The sequence below is a fragment of the Erpetoichthys calabaricus genome, chromosome 1 (assembly GCF_900747795.2).
Source record: "Erpetoichthys calabaricus chromosome 1, fErpCal1.3, whole genome shotgun sequence".
NCBI classification, from domain to species: Eukaryota; Metazoa; Chordata; class Cladistia; order Polypteriformes; family Polypteridae; genus Erpetoichthys; species Erpetoichthys calabaricus.
The window spans coordinates 314,662,054-314,687,770 of record NC_041394.2 but is presented as its reverse complement, the minus strand read 5'-3'; the positions used below and the strand labels follow the sequence as shown (position 1 = coordinate 314,687,770).

Here is a 25,717-nt window from a genome sequence, read left to right as displayed (position 1 = left end):
GTAGTCCAGTGACATAGGGGCTGAATAACTATCGAAGGAAGTAGATTTATAAGGAATATCTTCCTTCATCCAGCAAATGGTACAAATATACTTACTGGTGTAAACCCGCCAATAAAAATGTAGAATGTAAATAACTTTGCTCCAGCAGCATGCAGTTTGTGCATTTGCAACAGCTACTGTTTTGAGCTCCCCTGGTGCATTGATACATGTGTCTTGATCTGTTTAAGTCTGTTTTGTATTCTGCCTTTTGCCTTGTAGAATCTGTGTGCCTGATTACCTTGCCTTTTAATCTGAAAAACTATTCCCTGGTTTGTTGAGTATTTATTTGATAACAGACTTGATCATAAACACTGATTATCTTACTCATTCCATTGCACCCCTTTTAAAGTCTGCTCATCTTGATCTTTAAACCAACCGACTTTGCCACTGTCTTTTGTGCTTTACGGAATGGAGCGCCACACTACTGCTCCATGTCTTGGTTTACCTTCTAGGTAAGTCATTGCTGAGAGGCTGTGGTGCACATACATGAACCTCATTGAGGGTGTCTGGTTTGCAGAACACTAAACAGTTAATTTACTGAAGCGGACACACAAGTTCAGGTCATGACTATGGTCATGACATTGCCTGATTATGTTCCAGATCTTTATATGTTATGTAATGTTTCTATCTTGTCTTTGCTTTTTATTTATTTAACCTTGATGACTCTTGTTTGTACTACTTCTAAAATTATTTAATTAAATTCACCCTGAACCTAACCTGTTTAGTTTGTTTGGGTTGTGTTCAAGTGTTCTATTTGCCTACTGTAGTTAGTGTAAGACAATTATTATTTGTGTTTGATCCTTCAGTAAGAAATAAAACATAAAATGTAGTCATACAAACTAATACAACATAATGCAATGTGTATAATATAGTGAAGAAAACTACAGGTATACATACAGTCTGCTAGTCTACAATAAAAGATAAAGATTGCTTCTAGGGTGGCTGGAATCCCATATAATACATAGTCTTGATTACAGCAGCGTCTCCAGTATATCTGCACAACTGAGGTTAAGTCACATTCTGTTATGCTCTAAACCAGGGATATATATATATATATATATATATATATATATATATATACTGAGTATACTTTATACATAAAATACAGTATATGATGTCGTATCTTGCATAACTGAATAACCTTTATGGCACAATAACAATTCAATACATTTATGGTCATTACAGTATTTGGATTTAATAATCTTCCTGTGGGAAAAAGCTGACTCGCATAAATAATAATAATTCATTACATTTCTATAGCGCTTTTCTCAGTACTCAAAGTGCTATCCACAGAGGGAGGAACCGGGAAGCGAACCCACAATCTTCCACAATCTCCTTACTGCAAAGCAGCAGCACTACCACTGCACCACCTGTGAAGAAATAAGTGAGCAAATAAATAAGTAGAGCCGAATAATGCAGTCAAGGAGGTAGCACATTTCCTCATGTTTGGGTACTTTTCCTCTGTGAGTAATTTCCAAAACTGACCATGAGCCCCATACTTCAACTGAATGTCATCCTGTAGTGTCAAAATCTCATCCTCCACTGTAGAGGAGTTTTAGGTGAAACAGTGTTGCAATTTTTAATGCGGGTGAATCACCCTCAACATCTTCCCTAAATGGATAGCACTTAAATGTAGCGGTTGGCTCAAGTAAAGTTGAGTCTTGAAACCATCTGTCAAAGTTTCACAGACAATTTTCAATCTGCTCTGTGTAGCGTATGCTGTCAAGTTGCGCACATGCCTTCCATTGCGTCTCCAGCTCTGACGCAAGGTTTTGGATGTTCCCCAAATCAAGGCACTGCAGCTTTGAGAACAGATGTTGCATTTTTCATTTGAAAGCATTAACTAAGCTAATCATATCAACCATGGTTTTGTCTTTTCCATGCAGCTGTAAATTAAGCTCATTCAAAATGTTGGTCAGATCGGAAAAAAAATGCCAAGTCTAGCGGCCATTGATTGTTACTTGTATACTGCATGTTTAATGCCAGGGAGAAACTCCTTTATCTTCGGCCAGAGGTCACAAAATCACTGCAGGAATTCCTCCCTAGCCATCTGCCTCAACGAAGGCTTTTTTATCATCTCTCCATCTTGGAAGGACTTCTTATGCTTAATGATCAAGTGACTCACCCGGAACGATGCTTCAGTGTGTCTGCCTTTGCTTTTGAATTCAGCCGAGTGAATAATGGCGGCTGTCCGATTAACTGCAATTTTAGTTCCCTCTCCTTTCTCTTTCTCAGATCGCTTTTCGGAAGGAAGTCAGTTTCGTAGTTTTTATGAACAGTTCGAAAAGTGCCTTTCCACATTTTCCTTCTTTTGAATAGCAATGATAGATTGACAGATCAGACAAACGCACTTCGATTGTGACATTGTGAGAAAAAAAAATCCTCTTCCAATTCCACATCCAGCCCATACCCTCCCCAAACAAATTTTTTTTTTAAATCCCTTCTTTAGTCGATATAAGTTGGAAGGCTAACTAGATCACGTAGACTTAGAATTTTGCAGTAGCTCGTGTGTTTGATTGTGCGTGCGGGATGACCAGTGTGTTAGAAGAAAAGAGATCTCAGACTGGCTGCCCTGTATGTCAATCAAGTGGCAAATGCCATTGGGAAGATATATGATAGACTAACATTTAAAAAAAATTTTTTTGAATGCAACGCTATCTACCTGCACTACCTTTCCGATCTACAAGTCGATCGCGATCAACGTATTAGGCACCCCTTCTCTAAACATTAGTCACTCCTTTACAATTTACGATGGCTAAGCATGTTATGATATGTATGTAAATAATTGTCATTTTCTAACCTGCTTAATCCAGACCAGGCTCATGGGGGGTGCTGGGGCCTGTTGCACTTAGCATAGGGCACAGGGCAGGAACAAACCCTGGACAGAGCACCAATCCAACGCAGGCACACAGCAAACACACCAATTTAGGTGTTGAGGTAGCCAATTTAGGGTTACCATTTCAATTAACCTGCATGTCTTTGGACAGTGGGAGGAAACTCAAGCAGACACAGAGAGAACATGTAAACTCCACTTAAGGAGGACCCGGGATGCGAACCCAGTTCTCCTTACTGAGAGGCAGCAGCACTACCACAGCACCACTGTAAATAATTTTTTTCCAAAATGATTTACTCATCATGAAGGTACACTCATGTAGACAGTTCTTCCCATTTGAGGATGAGCAGACTAAGTAACTCGCTTTACAATCATTGTACAAGTGTCTCTATATTACTACACTAGAAGCCCTAGGGTAATATGCAGCATGCCTAGTGAACATTACTATGCTGTGTATGGTACCTTTCCATAGTGAACTTTACCTCACAATTCTTCATAATCATAGTACATTTTGTTCAGGGTGTGACCTGGTAGGTTAAGTGATTTACATGGAATCATATGAAAAATCACTGCTGGGGATTAAACCAGAAATATAATATGTTACACTTTATTTATTACATTTTATCTACTGCAAACATAAGAAAAGTTCTTCCCTTATCCAACTGGAATTTAACCACCTACTTATACCACAAGACTATAGATATTGTCCTTTGTAACAATCTCAGAGCAACACTGTTCAATAAAAATGTTAATTGCTAACCAGTTAGGAATGTTACATTGTTCAAGACCACACAATTCTCATGAAACCAATTAATGAACATACATTTTAATTTTTAACCAAAATATAAATTGAATATCATATTTTTGTATTATTAAAAAAGACATTAGTTGTGGGCGGCATGGTAGCACAGTGGGTAGTGCTACTGCCTTGCAGTTAGGAGACCTGGGTTCGCTTCCCAGGTCCTCCCTGTGTGGAGTTTGCATGTTCTCCCTGTGTCTTCGTGGGTTTCCTCCCAAAGACATGCAGGCTGGGTACATTGGCGGTTCTAAATTGTGGGTGTGCGTGCCCTGCAGTGGGCTGGCACCCTACCCAGGGCTTGATTCCTGCCTTGCGCCCTGGGATTGGCTCCAGCAGACCATCATGACCCTGTAGTTGGGATATAGTGGGTTGGATAATGGATGACCATTAGTTGTGTAAATGAACATGAATGCTGATATTTAAAACATATTTTCACATCCACACTGGCTCTCTTGTGTATTACTCAATACCGTATGATTTGTAGGTATTATCCTTGGACTCACTAGACTCAGTATGTCCCAGGCAAAAACACTTACGGAATCTGAATTTGTAACATGTTGACAAGATGAATTCCTCAATGTTGGCACACAACAAGGAATTCTTGCAGTTACTGAAAAGTAGCTTTTGCTTCAAAGCTGCTGTTTTTTACAACTCTGTTGGTATGTAATTATATTGCAACTTCAATGCAAATTGAATATAAATTGCTTGTTAAAATTCTTCAGAACAACAAAAGGTACAGATAGAAGGTACTCCTTTCCATTTTCATTCTTAAACCAAAAAAATAGTACTGATACAGGCTAAATGCATACAAATTATGTATATTGTTTGAAATTAAAAACACTTGATTTTTTCATTGTCTTTCTTTTAACATAATTAATCAATAAAATATATCATCCATAAAAAACATGAAATAAACACATTTCTAGAATACTCCTAAATTGGTGTGACATTACAGTACCATTGAAAAGCATAACTTCACTATCTTGCAATAAGCGGACCTCAAAATATTGTTTGTTAATTGTAAATTAAAACAAAAGACTTATGTCATATATCTGTGAAATAAATTTTATCTATTCAAAAAGAAATTTCTTAGTTGCTTTTAAAGATAGCTACTGTGTAATACTGCCAACTTGGTAAAGGTAATATAATGGCAAAATCTTTATTTTAAGAAGAGAGTATGTCATTGGTTTGAGAAATTATATTAACCTCCATGCTTTTGCATTGGGTGAGCATTTGCTCAAGAATCCCCCCCTTTGCCTCTAGTTATAAAGGTAAATATCAAGTTTATTACTCCAGAAAGAAGCTGTAGTAAGCTTAAAGTCTTTTTTGTTTGCTATTTTGCAATATGCCAGTCAATTTTATTTCATCTAGTTATTATGTCAATTACTTGTTTTGTTTTTGGCATCTTGACAATGTTTGTTCACTCTCTTCCAGGCCTGCATGTTAAAGTCCCTCCTGTCCCTGTCACTCTGCAATCAACAGACGGAGCTCAGGGCAGCTATAAGAAAATGGAGGAAGTCAAAGGCTCAGACAGACCTGGCTAAGTATCATTCCCTTCTTACATCCTTTTCTTCTGCCAACATTAATGTTAAGGTAAAGTTCTATCAGACTAGAATTAACAGCACAACCAACACACACTCTTAGTTCTCCACTTTCACCTTCCTCCATAACCCTCCTCCACCTCCTCCTCCAATCTCCTTGTCTGCTTATGACTTCGGCACGTTTTTCCAGGAATCGGTACCTGCTTTCAGCAGTCAGTTCTCACTATCACTGCCACCCATTATTCCTTCTTCCAAGCATCACCAAACTTTCACCACATTCTCCAATAACCTCACTACCTGTCCATTTCACCCTATCCCCTCATATCTCCTTCAGGACACCTCCCCCTCACTCAATCCTGCATTTCCATTAATCTTTAACACCTCACTCATCTCAGGCACATTTCCTACCATCTTCAAACATGCTCTGATAACCACACTTCTCAAAATAACAATACTCAATCCATCCCAAGTTAACAGTTACAGTCCTGTCTCTTTCCTTTAGCTTCTTTCCAAAACACTTGAATGTGCTGTTTCTAACAAGGTCTCTTTCTTCCTAGTACAGAACGGAATGCTTGATACCAACCAATTTGGCTTCATGAGGAACTGCACGACTAAGATGGCTCTACTAACTGTTGTCGACTAGCTACGACTTGCTGGAGCTACTAACATGTCATTAGTCCTGATCCTGCTAGACATCTCTTCTGCCTTTGACATGGTCAACCATGACATTCTTCTTGCCACCCTATCTGACACTGGCATCATTGGGACTTCTCTCAGATGGTTTGAGTCCTACATCTCGGGCAGATCCTACAGTGTGTCCTTGTGAGGAGAGTTGTCAAAGGACAGGCACACCAGAAATGCACAGGTGTACCCCAAGGATCAGTGCTGTGTCCTCTACTTTTCTCTGTGTACACAACTTCACTGAGCTCCATCATCCAACCCCATGGTGTCTCTTACCAGTGCTATTTGAATGATACACAGTTGTACCTGTCATTCCCTCCAGAGGACATTACGGTATCAGCTAGAGTCTCTACAAGTCTTACTGATATTTCAACCTGGATGAAGGACCACCATCTACAGCTCAACCTGGTAAAAATCAAGCTTCTTGTGAGCCCAGCCAGCCAGTCTGTTCAACTCCCCATCGCTATATAGCTTGGCTCACTATCGCTAACACCTACCAAGTCATTACACAACTTTGAGATGGTGATTGATGAGCAGCTATCTTTTTCTGACCACATTTCTACTGTTTCTCGTTCATGCAGGTTCACACTGTACAACATCCGCAAGATCAGACTTAATCTGACAGAGTATGCAGCACAACATCTGGTCTGGACTTTGGTCTCATCACATTTGGACTACTACAACTTGCTTCTGGTAGGAGTTCCCATATGTGCTATCAAACTGCTACGGATGGTTCAGAATGTAGCTGTCTGTCTTGTATTTAACCAGCCATGATGGGCACATGCCACTCCTCTCTTTGAATCGCTACATTGGCTCCCTGTAGCAACATGCATTAAGTTCAACTCCCCAGTGCTTGCCTACACAGTAGTCAATGGGTCAGCAAGTGAGTATATGGAGATACTGGTCAGGGGCTATACTCCTTCTTGCCCACTCAGGTCTGCCAGTGAACAGCATCTGGTTATGCCACCTTCACTTGGTGAAACAGGATTCACACCTACAAGAAGCAATTGAAGACCCATCTGTTCTGTGAATATCTGTCAAATTGACAGAAAAATCATTTGCTCTGTGATCCTATATATTGTCGGTTACTTTGTTGTTTAAGTTTAATTGTTTTATTGATTATTATCTAGGATTGTAAATTATTAGTTATCACATCTTTTCACTTGTGGGAATCAACTTTTGTTACTTGTCCTATTACACTTACTAAACAAACAGGCCATAGTCTAATGTTACTTGATCATGTTTACCTCTTTTGTAAGTCACCTTGAATAAAAGCGTCTGCCAAGCAAATAAATGTAAATGTAAATCACAATGAAATCAAATTCTTACTCTGTAAGGCAAGAAATATTAAATAAAATGTCATTTTTCTAAATTATGGTTAGCAACATTGCCATTAAAATGCATGTACCACTACGCTGGAAGTATAAATATTACCATTTAATTGCTTTTATCTCATTTTTGTATACCGCATTGCTAAAAGGGATTTTACATTGGAGAGGATGAGCAGATTCATTAAGGAAAAAAGTATCAACATTGTTACATGAAATCAATTAATGCTTTTATAGAAACATTTTCGTAGCAGCTTTACTATTTTAAATGCTGCTTTCTTAAGTGATATCCTCTCCACAGATTATCATGAAAAACATGATTATAACATGATCAGTCAAGTGGAAAGAGCATAATGAATCTGTGAGTTTAATATTTTAAGAAAGACAGGCTAACACTAGAACAAGGTAATGAGCAATTTTCATTTTATATTTAATTGGGGGAGTAGTACTCATTTTATTGGCTCTTCTCTATTACTTGAATCCAATTTTTAATTTTAATTTATTTTACGTTATATTATTATGAATATGTAAGAAAAGACATTAGTAATAAAGAAACAATAATTAATAAACCATAAATGTATTATTTATCAGATATTTCATCGTAAGGTTTAACTTTTACAATGAATAAGTACATAAAAATGTACAAAATTGTTTGTTAAATTCTGTATTTCAGAATTTTTTTAATTCTCTTGATGTGAAATTCAAATTTTTGTTGAGACAAAAATCTAAAGTTGCTGATGACCATCCCTCAGTATCAAAGTCGTACATTTACTGTACCACTCTTTTGACAGCATATTTCAGCCCTGGTCTGAGCAGTCCACTGAGTCTGCTGGCTTGCATTGCATAGGGAGTAGAAAACTGACACCTACATTTTCATGTTGATTTTTGACATTGTTCACTTTTAGGGAAAAAGGCCAGGTGTGCTTATGTAATTAAAAATATATTCATTTTGATAGCTTACAAAAAAGAATTAAGTCATTAACTACTGCAAGAAAGAACTCACTGTTACTATTGAGGAAATTACCAGTACAATAGAAGTTGCTTAACAAGTATGTTGTTTATTTGGAATGATAGAAGAAAAGAATGACAAATTTGTATACATTAAACAATCTACATGATATTCACTGAAAAAACACCCAAAAAAACTGCAATACCTAAAAAATGATCAACTTAAATTATACTAAATGATTGAATGGAATTAACTGTCAAGCTAGAATCAATAGTAATGGTCTGTTGTACTTCTGAGCCAGCAGCATTAAGCTCAATTAGTTACCACTCACCATTAGTTTACTTCTTGTCAGTGATATCTAACCTATTGGTTTTCTCCAGCTATACCATATGCTATGTTTGCAATATACAGTATTTATGGCATACAGGCATACTTTTCATATTTCCAGATAAAAACTGTTTCTCATGGTAGAAACGTAAGATGATGATGATGCCCTTTCCTTCAGTCACAACAGAATGCTGCACAGGATTTTATGTGAATATACAGTAATAAGAAGTACACAATATTGTCTCTAAAAGCACAGTATAGAAAGACTCATTATATCTTTAATATTAAAGACTTGCATAGCAAAAAAGGCAGTGCTACTCTCCAAGTTGTTCCACCTAACTCTGCAGCATATAAAACATAAACCAGGGCAAAGAAAAAGCCATACCTAGTACATTTGGTAGGCTTGCACCAAAAGGGCGAACATGAAGATCAGCATAAGTAATCACTAAACTGCTATTTATCTGTTAAAAACCAGGAACACAAAGCCTCATCCTAAGTACTTTTCAATTGCAAGCAAGACATCAAACAAAATTCAGGCATAAGTTACAGATATTTAGGTGCTTACCCCTATAGTACACATGGAGTAAATGCCCATAATCCTAACAGTTCTTTTATACTCTTGTTTGAATTTTCATTTTGTCACTGTTTAACACTAGACAAGAGTTCTGCTTCTGCCAACTTTTATGGCATTTGCCTATACACAGTACTTCAATTTGGATAAAAGTTTCCAACCATGTGAGCTTGCCCTAATAAAAGCTAAAAATTAAAATGAATGTTTGTAATGGCACACAGAGTAGATAATGTTTTGAGTAATGTGTTCTTCATCTCTCTGAGATAAGTTAGAATCTCTCAGTGTCTCCCACATCATTATTGTGTCCTCGGGTTTCAGATATATGAAATCTCATGGTTGGTTGGAATTTTTGGGGAAAAAAACAGCAGTTGAAAAACACAAGTCATAGTCTACTTCTGCCTGGTGGTGTTAAAAATTAAACAGAAATTCGTATAGTATCGCATCGTATGAAATAACCCTCAGAACAGATGCAAAGCTATGTTTCCAACAATGTACATAGTAGGGTCCCACCAAAAGGGGCAGAAACTTGGTTCACCATAAAGTAAGTAACAGCTAAACTGTATCCTTAGAACTAATTTACAGAAGCCTTACAGACAGTATGGCTCTACACCACTCCACACCACATAGAATGCTCACCAAGAGAAACAAAAAGCTGTTTATTACACAAAGTAATTTCTCTGCAGTCATTTACAACCAGGCTGAGACCCCTTAGCATTACCAGCAACCTCCCAGAGCAGCACAGATAATTATTAAATGTGCCATATTTACATCTTACTTCAGGCTACAAAATTTGAAAATTATGTTTTGGTTGTGACTTGTCAACCTTAGTAGGAGTAAGTTTATTATTTATTCTCATTTTCCGTCACAGATAAAATCACGAAGACTACAGTTTATAAACCTTTTTCTAGTACTCCTGCAAATTCCTCTAGATCATTATCAAGTTTTCGTAGATAAAAACAATTAACAGAAGCAGCCAGGGACCAGCAAGTAACACACATAATGATTTTCTTGAGTAAGCAGCTAATGCATCTACAAATCCTTTTAGGAATTTGCTCTGTTTACAGAACCTGCAGTCAAAGCAAACAATCAAGTCAAGTTTACCTTCACATTGTTTCCCATCTCCCTTATAGCCTGGTTTACAGATGCATTTGAAGGATTTGGGGGTGTTTTGGCAAATGGCATCAATGTGACAATCATCTGTTGCGTCAGCACATTCATCTAATTCTGTTGAAAAGAAGAAAAAAAATCAGTATTGTGTCACAATAAAATACAACTTATAATATTGTAAAGGTAGAAAGATAAAAAAGGACAATTATAACCATAGAAGGAGGAGGGTTGGGAGCATGCACTGATTACAGATTACAAATTGGAACCATATACAGTATATATATATATATATATATATATATATATATATATATATATATATATATATATATATATATATATATATATATATATATATATATATATATATATATGTGCCATGACTGTTTAGATTAAATATGTTAGTTCTGTGATCTGGTCTACGGCAATAAAGATGATAGATAGATAGATAGATAGATAGATAGATAGATAGATAGATAGATAGATAGATAGATAGATAGATAGATAGATAGATAGATAGATAGATAGATAGATAGATAGATAGATAGATAGATAGATAGATACTTTACCACCCCCTGTGATGAAATTTCATTCCTCCAGCGCCAACATACAATAAAAAGTCAAAGTTCAAAAAGTGTGTTTTCATCTACATAAGCACAAGACCAAAACTACATGCTCAATTTACCTTGTGTATATTTAATAAATAATTTCCCCGAGAAGAATATCATTACTGTACCTCTGCCAACTATCATAATTGGCAAGTGTAAAAATGGGTACAATAGGAGGGGACACAGTAGAGTTTGGTGTCCGTAGGCAACAAAACAGCCCCAGCAGCATCCCTTAGCATACTATTGAGGTAGTACTAGGGTGTTGTACCGTGTTAGCCATTATGATTGTAGTGCAAAGTCATGTAAAATGACACCTTTTATTGGCTAACTAAAAAGATTACAATATGCAAGCTTTTGAGGCAACTCAGGCCCCTTCTTCAGGCAAAATGTAATCAAGACATCAAGACATCTTCTTGCCTGAAGAAGGGGCCTGAGTTGCCTCAAAAGCTTGCATATTGTAATCTTTTTAGTTAGCCAATAAAAGGTGTCATTTTGCTTGACCTTTCATTACATACTATTGAGGATAATGCAAAACGGATTGGATGAGCAGCATTAGTTATGATGGCGTCTTCCTCTTTTCTGTCACTGTGTGTAGTGAGACTAGTTTCAGTTTTATAATGTAACTGGGCCTTCCTGAACTGTTTATTTATTTTTTAACAGTTTATTATACAGCGAGTATAGAAAACAATCACTCCTCCATTCAGCCTTCAAAATATTCACATTTTGTTGCTCTGCTGCCTCAAATGAAGACACACACAAGCAATATTTCTCCAGCTGTATTTACACAATGCAGTTTATAACAGCCAATTGAAAGATACAACAGAAACAGTTCAGGAAAAAAATAAAAACCAGAATCACTGAGACAGATAAAGGATTAGCCCTCTGTGTCAGTATTTGTGGAACCCCCTTTTGCTTTGATTATAGCCATCAGTCTGTTGGGATACTTCTCTCTCAACTTTGCACATCTAGACTGTGCAGTATTTGGCCACTGTCCCTTATAAAACTGATCAAGCCTCAGTAAAATTGGATGGTGACCGTTGGTGGACTGCAATCTTCAAGTCATATGTGGTTTAAGTCTGGGCTCTAACTAAGTCACCCAATGACATTCAACTTTTTCTCCTTCAGCCACTGTGTGGTCAACTTTGCTGTGTGCTTTGCGTCATTGTCATGTTGGAAGGTGAACCTTCTTCCTATTGACAACTTTCTGGCAGAGGGCAGCAGGTTTTCCTCAGAATTTGACAGTATTTTGTCCCATCCATTTTTCCTTCTATCTTGACAAGTGCTCCAGTTCCTACTGCAGAGAAACACCCCCACAACAGGATTCTACCACCTCTATGGTATTCTTCAGTTGGTAAGCTGAATTGGTTTTTCACCTGATATACCATTTGGTGTTGAGGCCAAGTAGTTTGATTTTGGTCTCATCTGACCATAACACCTTTTTCCATTTGGTCTCAGAATCTTCATGGTACGTTTTGTCAAAGCTCAATAGAAACCTGATGTGGCCTTTCTTGAGGAGTGGCTTTTTCTGGCAACCCTCACATATAAGCCACATTAGCAGAGCATTTATGATGTTGTCACATGCACACCATGACCACTCTGCCAAAACTACTTCTAACTGCTTCATAGTTGCCAAAGGCCTCTTGGTAGCCTCTCTGACCAGTTTCCTCCTTGCTCTTCCAACTAGTTTGGAGTGACGGCCTGATCCGGAAAAGGTCCTAGTAGTACCAGACACTTTCCACTTCTTGATTATAGATTTTATTGTGTTCCTAGGGATTGATAAAGCCTTTGAATTGGTTTTATCCATCTCGTGACTTGTGCCTGTCCAAACCTTTATCCGTAAGATCTTTTGACAGCGCCCTGCCACCCACAGTTGATTGTTTGCTTTCAGTTGCACTTCCAAGCACTTGAATGCTCTAGGAATTGCTATTTTTATGCTAAAATAATCAGAATGATTACGGTTGATCACAGGTGGAAGCCAGTTAGCTTGGTGTGCAGTGGAGAAGGTGATTAGTTACACCAGATTGAGGGCATGATCCTTTAATCATCTCAATGATTCTGTTTTTTTTTTTTTTTTTCTGAACTGTTGCTATTATATCTTTCACTTGGCTCTTATAAGTTGCATTGAGTAAATACAGCTGGAAAAATATATTTTTGTGTATGTTTCCATTTCAGGCTGCAAATCAACAAAATGAAATATTTTGAAGGAGGGTAATTCTTTTCTATACCCACTGTAAGTACTCTTGTGTTCAACTATTCACTCGCCAAATCTGTTCAATCCAATTTAAGTGTTGCTAGAAGCAAAAGCCACTTCCCTCTTAACCACCCTAATAACTATTGAAATATATAAGAAAATGTTAAGGCAGTGGCCTCAAACTTCGGTCTTGGAGGCCCGCAGTGGCTTCAGATTTTCATTCTAACCCTTTCTTAATTAGTGACCTGTTTTTGCTGCTAATTAACATCAATTGAATTATTTTTAATTGACTTGTTCTTGAAGATTTAGACCCCTCAATTGTTTCTTTTTCCTTAATTAGCAGTCAAACAATAATGAGAAATAAAATGAGCCAAAACAATACCAGCAAACTGTGTCCATCATACAATATCTGAAAATAAAGAAAGACGAATGTCTCAGGAATGCTGATCTGCTCAAAACATTTTTCAAAGTGTTCTTCAGAAAGATAAATCCACAGTTTCAGAAATTTATGCTATTGCACAATGAGAGCAGGAACAAGCCATTGAATTAAAGAACAGGTTTAATTAACAAGAATCTGCGCCTAATTCAGCAACTAGCTGGAGTTTGAGGCCCTGACTTAGTTGGTGTTCTGTTGGCTCACTCACTTCACATTTCATTTCTGTTTAAGGAAAGAAATAAAGCAATTCAGAAGAACGATGAAAAAATCTTAAAAAAACAACTCAATGAAAATGAAAGAAAAAGGAATTAATTCACAGCAAAAAATGGTCACCAATTAAGAAAGGGTTAAAATGAAAACCTGTAGCCATTGCGGCCGTCTAGGACCAGAGTTTGAGACCACTGTGTTTAGGGAAAATACTACTAGCTTAAATAAGTCTTTATTTTATCTAGCATCCTGTTAAATGTACAAACACAGTTGTGTGTGTTCTTGGTGCAAACTTCTTTCTCTTCCATTTCAAATCTTTTATTCCTGAATCATCTCCATTGGAATAGAATTAAATCCTGGTCCAATGTCTGTCTGCAGATACCTTGGATGTTCTCCCTGTTTCTGCCTTTTTTTTCTAGTTCCACCATCATAAAGATGCACGTGTGTGTGCGTGTTAAATTAATCAGTGTTCTTTAAGATGGACTGGCATTACATTCAGGGCTGATTCCTGCCTTGTATTTATTATTGCCAGGATAATCTCAGGCTTCCTCTCCATCTCTGAATAAAATTAATCAAGTAGAAAAAAAACTCTGAATTTACTTGGATTAATGGGTATCCTAATGGGCTCTACTGCCCCTACCTTATTTTGCTGTGTTTTATAACCTTTATTTACTTCACTGTGCTTTTCCAGTAATAATGTCAGGACACAAAAAAGCCTCAAATTATATAGTGATTATATTACATTTGACATATCTGAAACAGCCACTCGATAAGTTCCTTGTGATGGTGTTTGTTGGAAAAAGCTTTATATTGAAGAGTGAATAATTACTATTCCATAAATCACAAATAGAAAAAAATCTTAGGCATAAAAGGATAAGGTAATAAAGGAGGGCACTCCATGATGAATTATTCAGTTATCATCATCAACACATCCATTCTCAGAACCTGATTACTCAATTAGGGAGCAATAGGAAGCCACAAGGTAGGAACTGGAACTAGTCCTGAACAGGCTATCAGCCTACTGGGGGACACTTTTACATAAACACCCACATTGACTCATAGATGGGCAATTTTGTGTTGCTCGCTAACATAACATCCTTGTCTCTGAAATTTGGAAGGATATCCAGTGAAAACTTACACGGACATGAAAAACACATCATACAAACAATGATCTGGAATGAAAATCCCTGAAGAAACAAATCGAGCAACACTCGATTATTTAAACTCAGCAAAATCTTCCCCATATGCATTTTCACTTTCTGAAATCCACAGTATTTAACTGTCTCAGTCCAAAGTACATAGTAATAGAATGAATTAACTGTCAAAAAAGGCAAGAAATAAAATGTATAAAACAAATTGATGAAAAATAACAAAAAAATCTAATGTGGCCAGCATGTGACTTTCTCCATGTTTACAATGTGAGTACAACAGACAGTGTGAATTTACCAAATCTCACAGTATGCAGCATGTAATATTACTGACCTTTACTTTCACACTTTGGTCTGCTTTAAAAGAAAATCTATTAAAAGAAAAATTTATTTTTGATAAATTTGTAAAAAAATTTAAAATCTAGTTTCTTCTTTGTCATTCTAGTTTATTGAATGTTTGATGATGAACGAAAAAATTTATTTAAAGGATTTTAGAATATGGCTACAACATAGTATATACATACAGTATATACACAGGAATAAGGACACCTATCTTCAAAAGATTATTTAAAACAAGTGGTTGGGATATGATATGTTTTTCTTAATTGAAACAATACTTTCTCCATATTTTATCACAAGAATCTATCCATCCATCCATTCATTCACTTTCTAACCCAAAAAATCCAATTCAGCTTTACATAGACCAGAGCCTATCTCAGGGTAAGGGTGCTATTTGACCTAAATATTATTTAAATTCCCCTTCTACAAAAACAAAAAAAGGCAGTTAGCCTGCTTTCCCAAAATGCAATATTTTACTTAAACAAAATGTTCAACTTCTTTTTTCTTGTATCAACACACATGGCTTGTGATATGTCCACTGTTACCACCCGAGCAGAGAGTCATTATCTGCATCCTTCCAAGTGAAAGCTCATGGGATTACAGCTGAGGACACTCTTTTAAACCCTCACTCAGTCAACCATTTATAGATTTAACATCACCAGAGAAATAAATCCATTCTTTGGAGACTTCTGGCACATTTCATTGTGACTCTGTAGCTTTTGTCATTTAACAATCAGGATCACATATTTGCCTTTAAACTGTGAGCAGCTATTCTCCTCTAACACCCTGGTAGCACTTCACTATGTAAAAAGGAAACATAAGGGTTTATGTACCCTTCAGTCGGAAGTCGCACACCTAAATGTAAAAATCATTTAGACACATGTATCTTTTTTCTGATTGTGAGATTTGTGTCATGTCATCAACCTTAATGATTGCCAGGATTATATCATAAAACCGAAAATATTAAGCACTTCTATGGTATTTAATTCTCCTTGTAACCAATAGTATTGCTGCTGAACTACTGAACCATTCATAAAAGATTTAATTCTGCTGTAAAATATACATAAATATTTTAACATATTTTGAGTATCTAAGGTAATGTAACTGTTTTGTCTGTCTAAACAAGAGTGCTCAATCATGGCTGTAGTAGTAGGCTAAATATCTCTCTTATCGCTCACAGCCATAATATTCTCTACTTTCTCCTTGAGTCTCTGATTTTTTTTTTCTTACAAACTCTTATAGCTGAAAAAATTTGATCTTGGGGAAGGGTGAAATGATTCAGGACTTAAAACAAATGGCTAAAGTGTGTTGCAGCTAAATCTATTGCTCAGTATAAAATAATCCTTAATTGACTTATCCCCAATTATAAGGCATTAACAATAAAAACCTTGTTAGTTTTTACTGGGCTGTCTCTATGTATCTATTGTAGTTTAATTGAAAACTGGCAATTAGAGTTCAATAAGACTGCAGGACTCAACTATTGAGTTTTTTTGTTTTATCTGAAAGATGGAGCCAAACTACCATCAAGCCTGCCCTAATACAGAGTGAGAGAGAGAGAGAGAGAGGCTGACTTAACATAAAAGGGGAGGAGTGACTAAGGGTAACTGCAGGGTGACACACACGCACACACACATATGCATATTCTCTCAGACTCATAAAGGATTAAGAAGTCTTACACTGGGCCGGGAGACTCCTTCAATGAACATCTGTGAACGTGACCCCCACTCACCAGGGGCAGGGTGCCCTTCACTTTGTTAGACCTCCAGAGGTGAACTAATTGACATGTGGTGGCAGCTAGACTGGCAATGCTGCATGGCTCACCTAGATAGTTTCTAATAAATGAATCATTTTAAAAAATCAACTGGATCATTTTCATCATTATTTTGATGTAAGGTTGCTCTTGATTGATTTAAATGTATATAGTAAATGTGATGCTGCAATAAAAACATTGTCATTTTCATATATTTACGCTTGTTGATTAATTCATGAGGCATTTTTAGGATGTGGGACTGCACGTGTTTCTACTAAAAGATGAGCAATCATGAAAGTTACCTCTTTATTAAACATAAAAATGAATTAATAACTCCACTTTCAATGACATTGAACTTTGCACTTTTCACATAAATTTATTTCTAACCAGAATGACCAACAGTTATTCAAGATCACATTAAAACTCTCATTGTATAATCATCAGGAACCTTTTCTTGCTCTATATTTACAATATTTGGATTGCCAAAAAATTGCAATTCTGATTTCTAAGACCCATTAATAGACACGCAGTATACACTTAAATTTTAGCCGCGAAAACTGGATGAGAAATGAACCCACTCAGGGAGAAAAAAGATTTGTTTTTAGTTCTATCTGTTTCAGATAAAATCAGCCTAATAAATGGGAATCATTTAACATAAGACATAAGTCTTTTGTACTCCATTATCTTTTTAAATTTGAATACCAATTCTAAAATTGCAACTTAAGAGAGACTGCAGGCTATGCCTATCAGTCTATTATGGAGTCTATTAGTGACTGACTGACCTTTATGAAGGACAGCTTTGAGCAGCTGGGTTTCTGGCTGAATAAGGTCGTTATTTAATGTCTGTATAGATAACTTAAGCACATATAATATGAAGTCCCTATTGGTGTCACAGATTTACTTTTTCCACCAATTTGTGTTAACATTGTCCACTTTGTTAAAGGTATTGATTTCAAACTTGCTAGTCTTGCTAGGCTCTTAAAACATATATATCCTTAAAATGCCCCTATTAATTTACAGCATTTTTTTTTCTTCCTCTGTTATTAACTTCTTTAGATCTATTGGAGGTATTGCCTTTAAAATTTGATAATTAAACGGATAGTCATACTATTTAGATCCTAAAAAATCAACCTTTTCCCCATTTTTGAGTTGGCTTACTATATTTTTAATGACCAGAAGATACTTTAGTTCTGTAATTCATTTGTTAACTCGGTGCTTTTCCGTAACAGAATTGTATTGAATGTTATGTTTATAAATCAATGTTTTGTATTTTATTGATTTGTCTGTTGTATCATTTGCAATAGCCAATGAATTTCTGTTTCAGCTTAATTTATTGTAGTAAATGCAACCTGTTGTAAGGCAAAGAAAGATAAAATTCTTAACTTCATTTAAACATTTGTTTACAGGAGTGTACATTTATTATGAAAGACTTTTTTATTGATTATTTTCTTTAAATCATAAATCCTACATAACACAGTCTAATCAAGAAATACACATTGGGTACATAAATGGTTTGTGCTGATAGTTTTATTGTTGCAGACTCTTACAGTTTTTGTAAACACATACCACCTTGATTCAGCATTAAAAATATGGCATTGTGTTTTATGATTGATTTAATGCATACGGTAGATGGAACCAATATTAAACTTTATTGCAAGCTTCAAATTTTTAAAGGCAATATTTTGAAAATGTGTTTGCGGTGACATGAAATTTTAGATGACTACCCTACTTTCATTTTAAAAACTAATAATGTTATAAATACATTCTTATTTATGTGTTAGAAGTCTGCTGCTGTATTGTAATTTACATTTACTTGTAAAACAATTTGTGATGAAATATGATCCAAATTGTGCTATATAAAATACAGATTGCTTAATTAATTAATTATAAATTAAACAAACACATTATGACAGCAGATAATAATCATTCATTAATCCAACACATTCTCTGAACCACTGATTAAAGGCTTAAGAGAAAATGAAAATAAAAGAAGTCTGCTGATAAAATTATTAGGACCTTTATATGGAAGATTCAAGGGGAAAGACAATTCAAAAATTACAATTCAGTTACTCAGCCTCAGCCTTGAGCCTTCAACCCCCCTGTAAGCAGTGGTCTGGATGTCCATGTAGCTGAACCACACGTGACAGGCCTCAGGTGTAAAGTTCATGGAAGTTCATTATCACAACAGCACTGAGTGCAGGACATTAACATACTGGAGGGTGGGCCATTTCATCACAGGACAGGCCCATCCGATGCCCCACAATCAAACATATCACACATATCGCTGGGATGTCAGAAAAAAACTGGAGTACCCCAAGGACAACTCACACAGAGACAGGGAGAAAGTGCAAAGTCCACAAAGACAACAATCAGGCCGAGATCCAAAGTCATTCTACAGGAACTCTGAGGTAACACGGCCAAGACCAGAGCCACCATGCTGCACAGACTCTTCACCTTAGTGATTAATTGAATCTTATAGTATTCGTTTTTTAGAGCATATGAAATCTACTTTGAATTGTAAGTCCATTTGGTTTAAGCTGTCAGGGGAAAGTAATAAAAAAAGGGTTATATGAGCAATCCAATTTTAAAAAACATAGTGAAGTGGTTTTATTTTTCATAAAAATTAAACTCTTCAAAACCTGAAATTAACTAGTGAAGTGCAATATTAAAATAAAGCACATGAGTAAATGAAAAACTGTTTCAATGGTTAGATGATGTACTTATAATATATTTTCATTTATAATAAGACCAGATGTCACAGCCATTGTCACAGGCAGCTTTGTGAATACAGCAATAGACGTGAAAACAGAGCAGCAACCTACCAACGCTCAGCATGGCGACTATGAACTCAGATCTCTTAGCTGCTCAGTGAAAATTGGCACATTACTACACTTTTTCAAACCAAATCCCTGACCCATTTAATTTAAATGTTATGGCTATTAACACAGTACAATAAACAATGACTCCGTGAAAACCTTGTGTTCTGAAGTCTACAGGCAACAGTAGCATTAACTGATGTAAGCCGCTTTGTAAATAGCAGCCCTAAAGACAGCTACATAGAAAACAGTCAGAAATGTTGTCGGAAAACACTTTGATTTTGGAAAATAGGCATGACTGAACTTTCTTATGATTAACACTTAAATCTTCTTGCCATTATTCAACTTGATTATTCTTTCTGCAGAATATATTCATTTCTGTTCAAAATTTCTTTTCTCAAATGGCCTAATCTGTGACTTTATAACCATATCTTTAGTCAATCAATTTACAAAAATGGTTTGACCGGACAAATGGAAATTACATCTTGAAAGTGATGCTGTCTTTTACAATTTACATTCAAAGACAAATGCCAACAAAATTTGCAATTCTTACAATTGTAGCAGAGTTGATACCAATCAACTATCTTTCAAAGAAATGTTACAATTGTACCAAAATGCTAGGATTTTCCCACTATTGTAATTAAAAGGGTTAAACACTGCACAGAAAAGCACATTTCTTAGCTATTATTTGCCAGATTACTTTACCACGAACCTCCCCAAAAAATTATGATGTATTTTAATATTAGTATTAGATATTACATATTCTCTACCACATCAGATGAGAAAAGCTAAAATATAACAAATATCAGATTGTTTTGTCTGTATTCATATGGCAAATGGGTACTGTACTTTATAGTGGAGCAAGGAAATTTGAAATATTAAATAAAGTGTTTCAATATATGTAAAAAAATGAAAGTTATTACTTTTTTATTTCCAGCAAGTTTTCTGTGATTTGTTTTTTAACTAGATGCCTTTTTTTTAGTTAAACTCCTGATGGGGCAGAATTAGGGTTAAAATTAACCTTAAAGAACTGCAAATCCTACATATCACTAACAAGAAGTTGTTAATGGAAAATAACATCTTAGGGCCTTAAAAGATTTTTCTTACTTTAGGTAGCATTAATGTAAAGCTGTCCATGTAACAATATATTCTTGTGGTAGCAGACTGTTTCTTTATGATATTAAAGAAATCATTCTGCTATATTTATTCCTATTCACCTCAGGGTTAAAGATTGATTTCTATTTGCTAATAAAAGACAACCATTCTGTGAACTAGCTTATAATTGATTTGTTCACAGTTTAATGCTCAAGACACATCTGATGCTTCTCAAAGAAACGGAATATTATGCAATCAATACGGTGACATTTTACATTCATTCGTCAGAAATCCATTATTTCTTTGTAAGTCTAGGCACTCCTTTGTCTTTATACCTTGACAGTTGTTCTAAATGCTATAGCAAATAAGAAAACATTAGGCTATTCAAACTGTGAAATGAATTTTTGCTATGGGTTCACGGAGAATGGATTTTTGAATTGAAACTGTGAAATCAATTTTAAGCAATAAATACAGCAAAAATACATTCATATAGGTTTTTTTTATCATTTTAAATTTCTTAAAATAGTCTAACTGCATATATATGATTGCCCAATATTCATTCATTTTAAAGTTTTCAATATGTGAGTATACATTAGTTTTGCATCTCAGTTTGTGCTGACTTGATTAGTCTATAAGCCCACCTTGGGTCAGTCTACTCTGAATAATGTAGATAGATAGATAGATAGATAGATAGATAGATAGATAGATAGATAGATAGATAGATAGATAGATAGATAGATAGATAGATAGATAGATAGATAGATTTGTTCAAAAGCATTTTTAAACAGCATTCTAAATGTTGCTAGTTTTAATATTAACCAGATGAAAGCTGCTATAAGCCATATACTATAAAGCTAGCTAACGGAACAAAGTGATATCCGATTTCTGGACTTCACCCAAAATGCAGCTCACTGTGGTTTTAAGATATAGTCAGAATTTAGGGGTGCAGATAACAAAACTCTGTTTTGAGTTTACAGGGACAGTCTCACTTAATTACTTTGCGCTTCAGCAAATGGAAACCTCATCTAAAAAAGCATGACATACAATTTCTGATTAAAGGCATACAATTAAAACTTTAATAACAAAATACTTGCGCAACTTTTGCAGCTTAAAAGTTATGAAAACAGTACATTAAACTGTTTACTTCCGTACAAAAGCAAGGCACCACTTTGATTCCCAGCGTTATTATTAGGGGGAATATATTTTGTAACGATTCCTTTCCACAGTGCGCGGTCACTAGCAGGCTCACTCTCATAGGTCCAGTCTATGGACTTCACAGTATGGCACCGCTATTTCAGAATGATGCCCTTCAATGGGTTCCCAATTTACAAAATATGATAAGTTACAGAACTCCGTAAAAATACCAGCCTGACATCTCCTATTAAGAAAAAGAACCGCATGTCGCGCTAGAGGAACAGCGACAACTAGCTCTCGACTTAAAACTGTTTAAATAAACGATCGGTTGATACCTTTTAACGCACCTTCCAAAGAAAAACTGTCCAAAGTTATAATAAAAGGGGATCAGCCTGAGTTTTAGTCAATCGAGCTTTTCAGTCGTACCTGTACAAGAGCGCAGAAAGTTGCACGCGACATACAGCGATTCTGTTTCTCTCTATTATTTCACTCGAGAGACACTTTTATCCGAATTGTACTGGAGTCGAGAGACGTCTAGACATTGCATTACCTATTTAATAATCAATTGGAAAAATGTTTATTCAGTTTATATTATGACGATTAACATGTCTTAGACTATATATTGGATTATACAGGCTGCGCACCATTTCAACAGTTCCGAAAAAGTTATTTATTTTACTTAACGCAAAAAAGCTTTGTACTTGTTTTAATATGCACAATATAGCACATACATGTGCGAATTCTAAAGATGTAATTCTTCATTACATACACTTCTGCATAAGCACTGTTGAAAGAAAAAAACTAAGCACAGTATTTTCAGAAAAGGTAGAAACACCAGCGCGACAATATTATTAAAGGATTCTCTTACCTGTAGTCCCACCGTTTCCTGTCCCATGACAACTACCCAACAAAAGTAAAAGAAGACACAAATGACATGTACCACAAACAGTCCACATGATAATATTATTATTGAATAAAAGTTTCTTTTTTAATTTTTTCTTTTTTCTTATTTTTTCTTTTTTTTTCTTTTTTCCTTTTTTTTCCTTTTTTTCTTTTTTTTTGAGTGCGTTTCTTTGATAAGAGCAGCGTTTATAGAGACTGGCACAGCGGATAATCCAAGAAAACTGACTAGCAGTGAAGGGTGGACCTGATTGGACGCCGCATATTTAAGGAGGAGAAAAGGGGGGTTAAGGAGAGCCAGTCCCATTGATCAGCGATGGGTGGGACCTCATCTGTGATCCTAACTTCATCAATAAAGAATACAGACCGCCGTATGAGTCCCTGCTGTCTACTGCACTCTGTTTTGGAAATACAAACTCGCTGCTAGTTAAACTTGGAGATTTATTTATTTGCATTTGAATTTGTGCATTAAAAATGATTTCTGTAAGTTAAGCCGTGATTTTATGTACTTCATTATAAATACTTATAATATTATATTATAATACATTATAATAACTTTTTTTTTTTAAGGTCCTGAGCTGGACAATAGATAGATAGATATATAGATAGATATATAGATAGATAGAGTTCATTTACCCAGAGCGAGATTTAAACTTTAAATGCTTTGTGCTAAGTTCCAATTCTGTTTTCTCCGGATCTGTCTAATGAATTACCACCCCTAGATATATTACATTATTATACCTCTAATCCTGGAACAATGGAAGCACCCGTAATTCTTTATAGGCTATGGTGAAAGGTACTTTACAGGCATGGCCAAAAATATAAGAAGAGTGGTGTGTCTGACATCTAGTGGCGAAACAGTGGTAACGCAATACGAGACTCCTGCAATCAAGACAGCACCCTAGACCGTCAAAAACATGGACCTTAAAGGCGACGTTAACGCACAGTAATTTTTACTAGAAGTCAAAGAAAATGCGTAGTCACCGGAGGGATATGCAATATATGAAACAAAGATAAATAATAATGACATATAAACCTATAATATATTCTATCTCCTTTAGTATTAACCTTCCAACTTCACTTGAAGTGCTATAAAAGAAACATTTAATTGAATTACAAATCTCATTCTACCCACAGCTAGTTAAATTGAGTTATAAAGATTTTAAAAAGCAGTCTTTCAAAGTGGGGCATTATAAAGTTAAAATTTTTTAATTTAACATTCATTTTTACATTACAATACTTATATTGATTCATAAATATTTTGTCTATAATAATAAACTGTTTCATTTGATTTACGTTTTTAATTAATATTTTAATTGTTGATTATATTTCACTACCTCACCACTCCGTGACCCTGAATTGTAAAATGTGGTTTCAGAAAAAAAAGAGTAAGCCGTGTATATGATATGAACATTTAGGATCAAACTGACACCAATTATGAGTTTATATTTATATACCGAGTGTGTGTGTGGTATAACAATTTAGTTTAGGTACTGCAGAATGCATCTATTAGTCACACATCATGAGTCTGGATAATAGTAGAAAGCAACTGCTTAACTATTGCAGATTATTGGCGTATACAGTATATGATCAAATGTAGGAACACGTCTCTACAGTAGGGGTTCTCAACCTTTTTTTCTTGGTGTACTACCTCCAGGAATTGAAACATTTTGAAGTTGGACCATTTTTTGGTCTTAAATTATTAATATTAGTAGCTGGGTTATTCAGCTCTGTGCAGTGTGGCATATTGGCATTATGGTAAAAGTACTTGCTAATATGAAGGATTCACAAGTCTTCTACTAAATATGTAATATCAAGAGAATAGTGTTGTCTCGGTTAAGCTACCTCAGACCACTCCAAAGTGAAATTTATTAGGAGCACACATCGCAGAGATGAACACACTCTTGATGCTTTGGTAAGTGTTATGAAGACCCAAAGAAATGTTTGCTAAGGTCTTGTTGCATAAAGTAAATGAGTAATAGATGCATAGATGCACACTAAAATGTTGCCATATATATATATATATGTATATATATATAGATACATACACATATACATTGTTATGGACACCAGGCATGGGCATGGGTGTTTCTTACCCAGCTGGGAGGCCAGTTTAAAGGACTATTTGCTCCCCCGATATAATAGGTGGCAGTCTTCCTAAGCTACAGTTCCTACATGGATACCTGCAGGGAAGGCTGAGAAAGGCAGTGCCATGAGACAGCTCTGTTGTGGTCCATGGGTGCCACCAGGATGAGCTGCAGGAACAGTTTGTCCCCACTTTAAAGAATTTTAACATGATCCAGAAGGACTCCATGGATGTGATGTGACAGCACCAGAAATACTCCCAGGTCTGGCATAAAAGTAACCGAGTTTCCTGTATGGGTAGTCAAAGGCGGGAGGAAAGTGGATGAGACTACGTGGGAGGTGTGGAAGGAGATAAGAAGATTTATATTCATAGAAGGAGGTATGAAGATTGTGTATTGTACTATTGTGGAAAGATTTGTAGTTACTATACAATAAATAACTATCTTGTTTTTGAACCAAGGATTGTGTTGTGTAGTTGTGTTTGGGGGATTTGGGGCACTGCTATTTCCCGTACTAGTCACAATATATTTTTATATAATCAAGTTAGTGAAGGGCTCTGAGTAAAGGTTGGTCATTTATTTTAAGAGCTCTCTCTAGTTTTAGAAATATTAATGTCATTTTTTTCTCCAAGAAACTTTGCCTAACTTTAGAAGTGATTGCACTGCCCATACTGTACTTTGTTGTGTGATAATATCAGTTTTGCCTCAGATTATTTACTTTGGAACGTTAACTAAGTCTAATAAACCAATTTTACCCTGGTAACACAGAGTTCAATCCAGGAACCAAGGCTGCAGGATTAGTGCAAAGCAGTTAATCTTCTATTGTAATTTATG

At 35.6% G+C, this 25,717-nt stretch overlaps 1 protein-coding gene across 2 annotated transcripts in view; it reads right to left on the bottom strand.

Moving 5' to 3' along the window:
- The window catches only part of scube1 (signal peptide, CUB domain, EGF-like 1), a 527,308-nt gene extending 504,127 nt beyond the window's left edge, over window positions 1-23,181 (bottom strand). The window contains exons 1-2 of one of the 2 annotated variants that reach the window (XM_028817682.2): window positions 22,768-23,181; window positions 10,170-10,292 (exon numbers count right to left, since the gene is read on the bottom strand). In XM_028817682.2, the coding sequence (XP_028673515.1) occupies window positions 10,170-10,292; window positions 22,768-22,855 (211 nt within the window). In that variant the 5' untranslated portion in view covers window positions 22,856-23,181. The remainder of the gene's footprint in view (window positions 1-10,169; window positions 10,293-22,767) is intronic. The other variant, XM_028817689.2, reaches the window with a different exon arrangement.
- Between the last annotated feature and the right edge of the window lie 2,536 nt (window positions 23,182-25,717).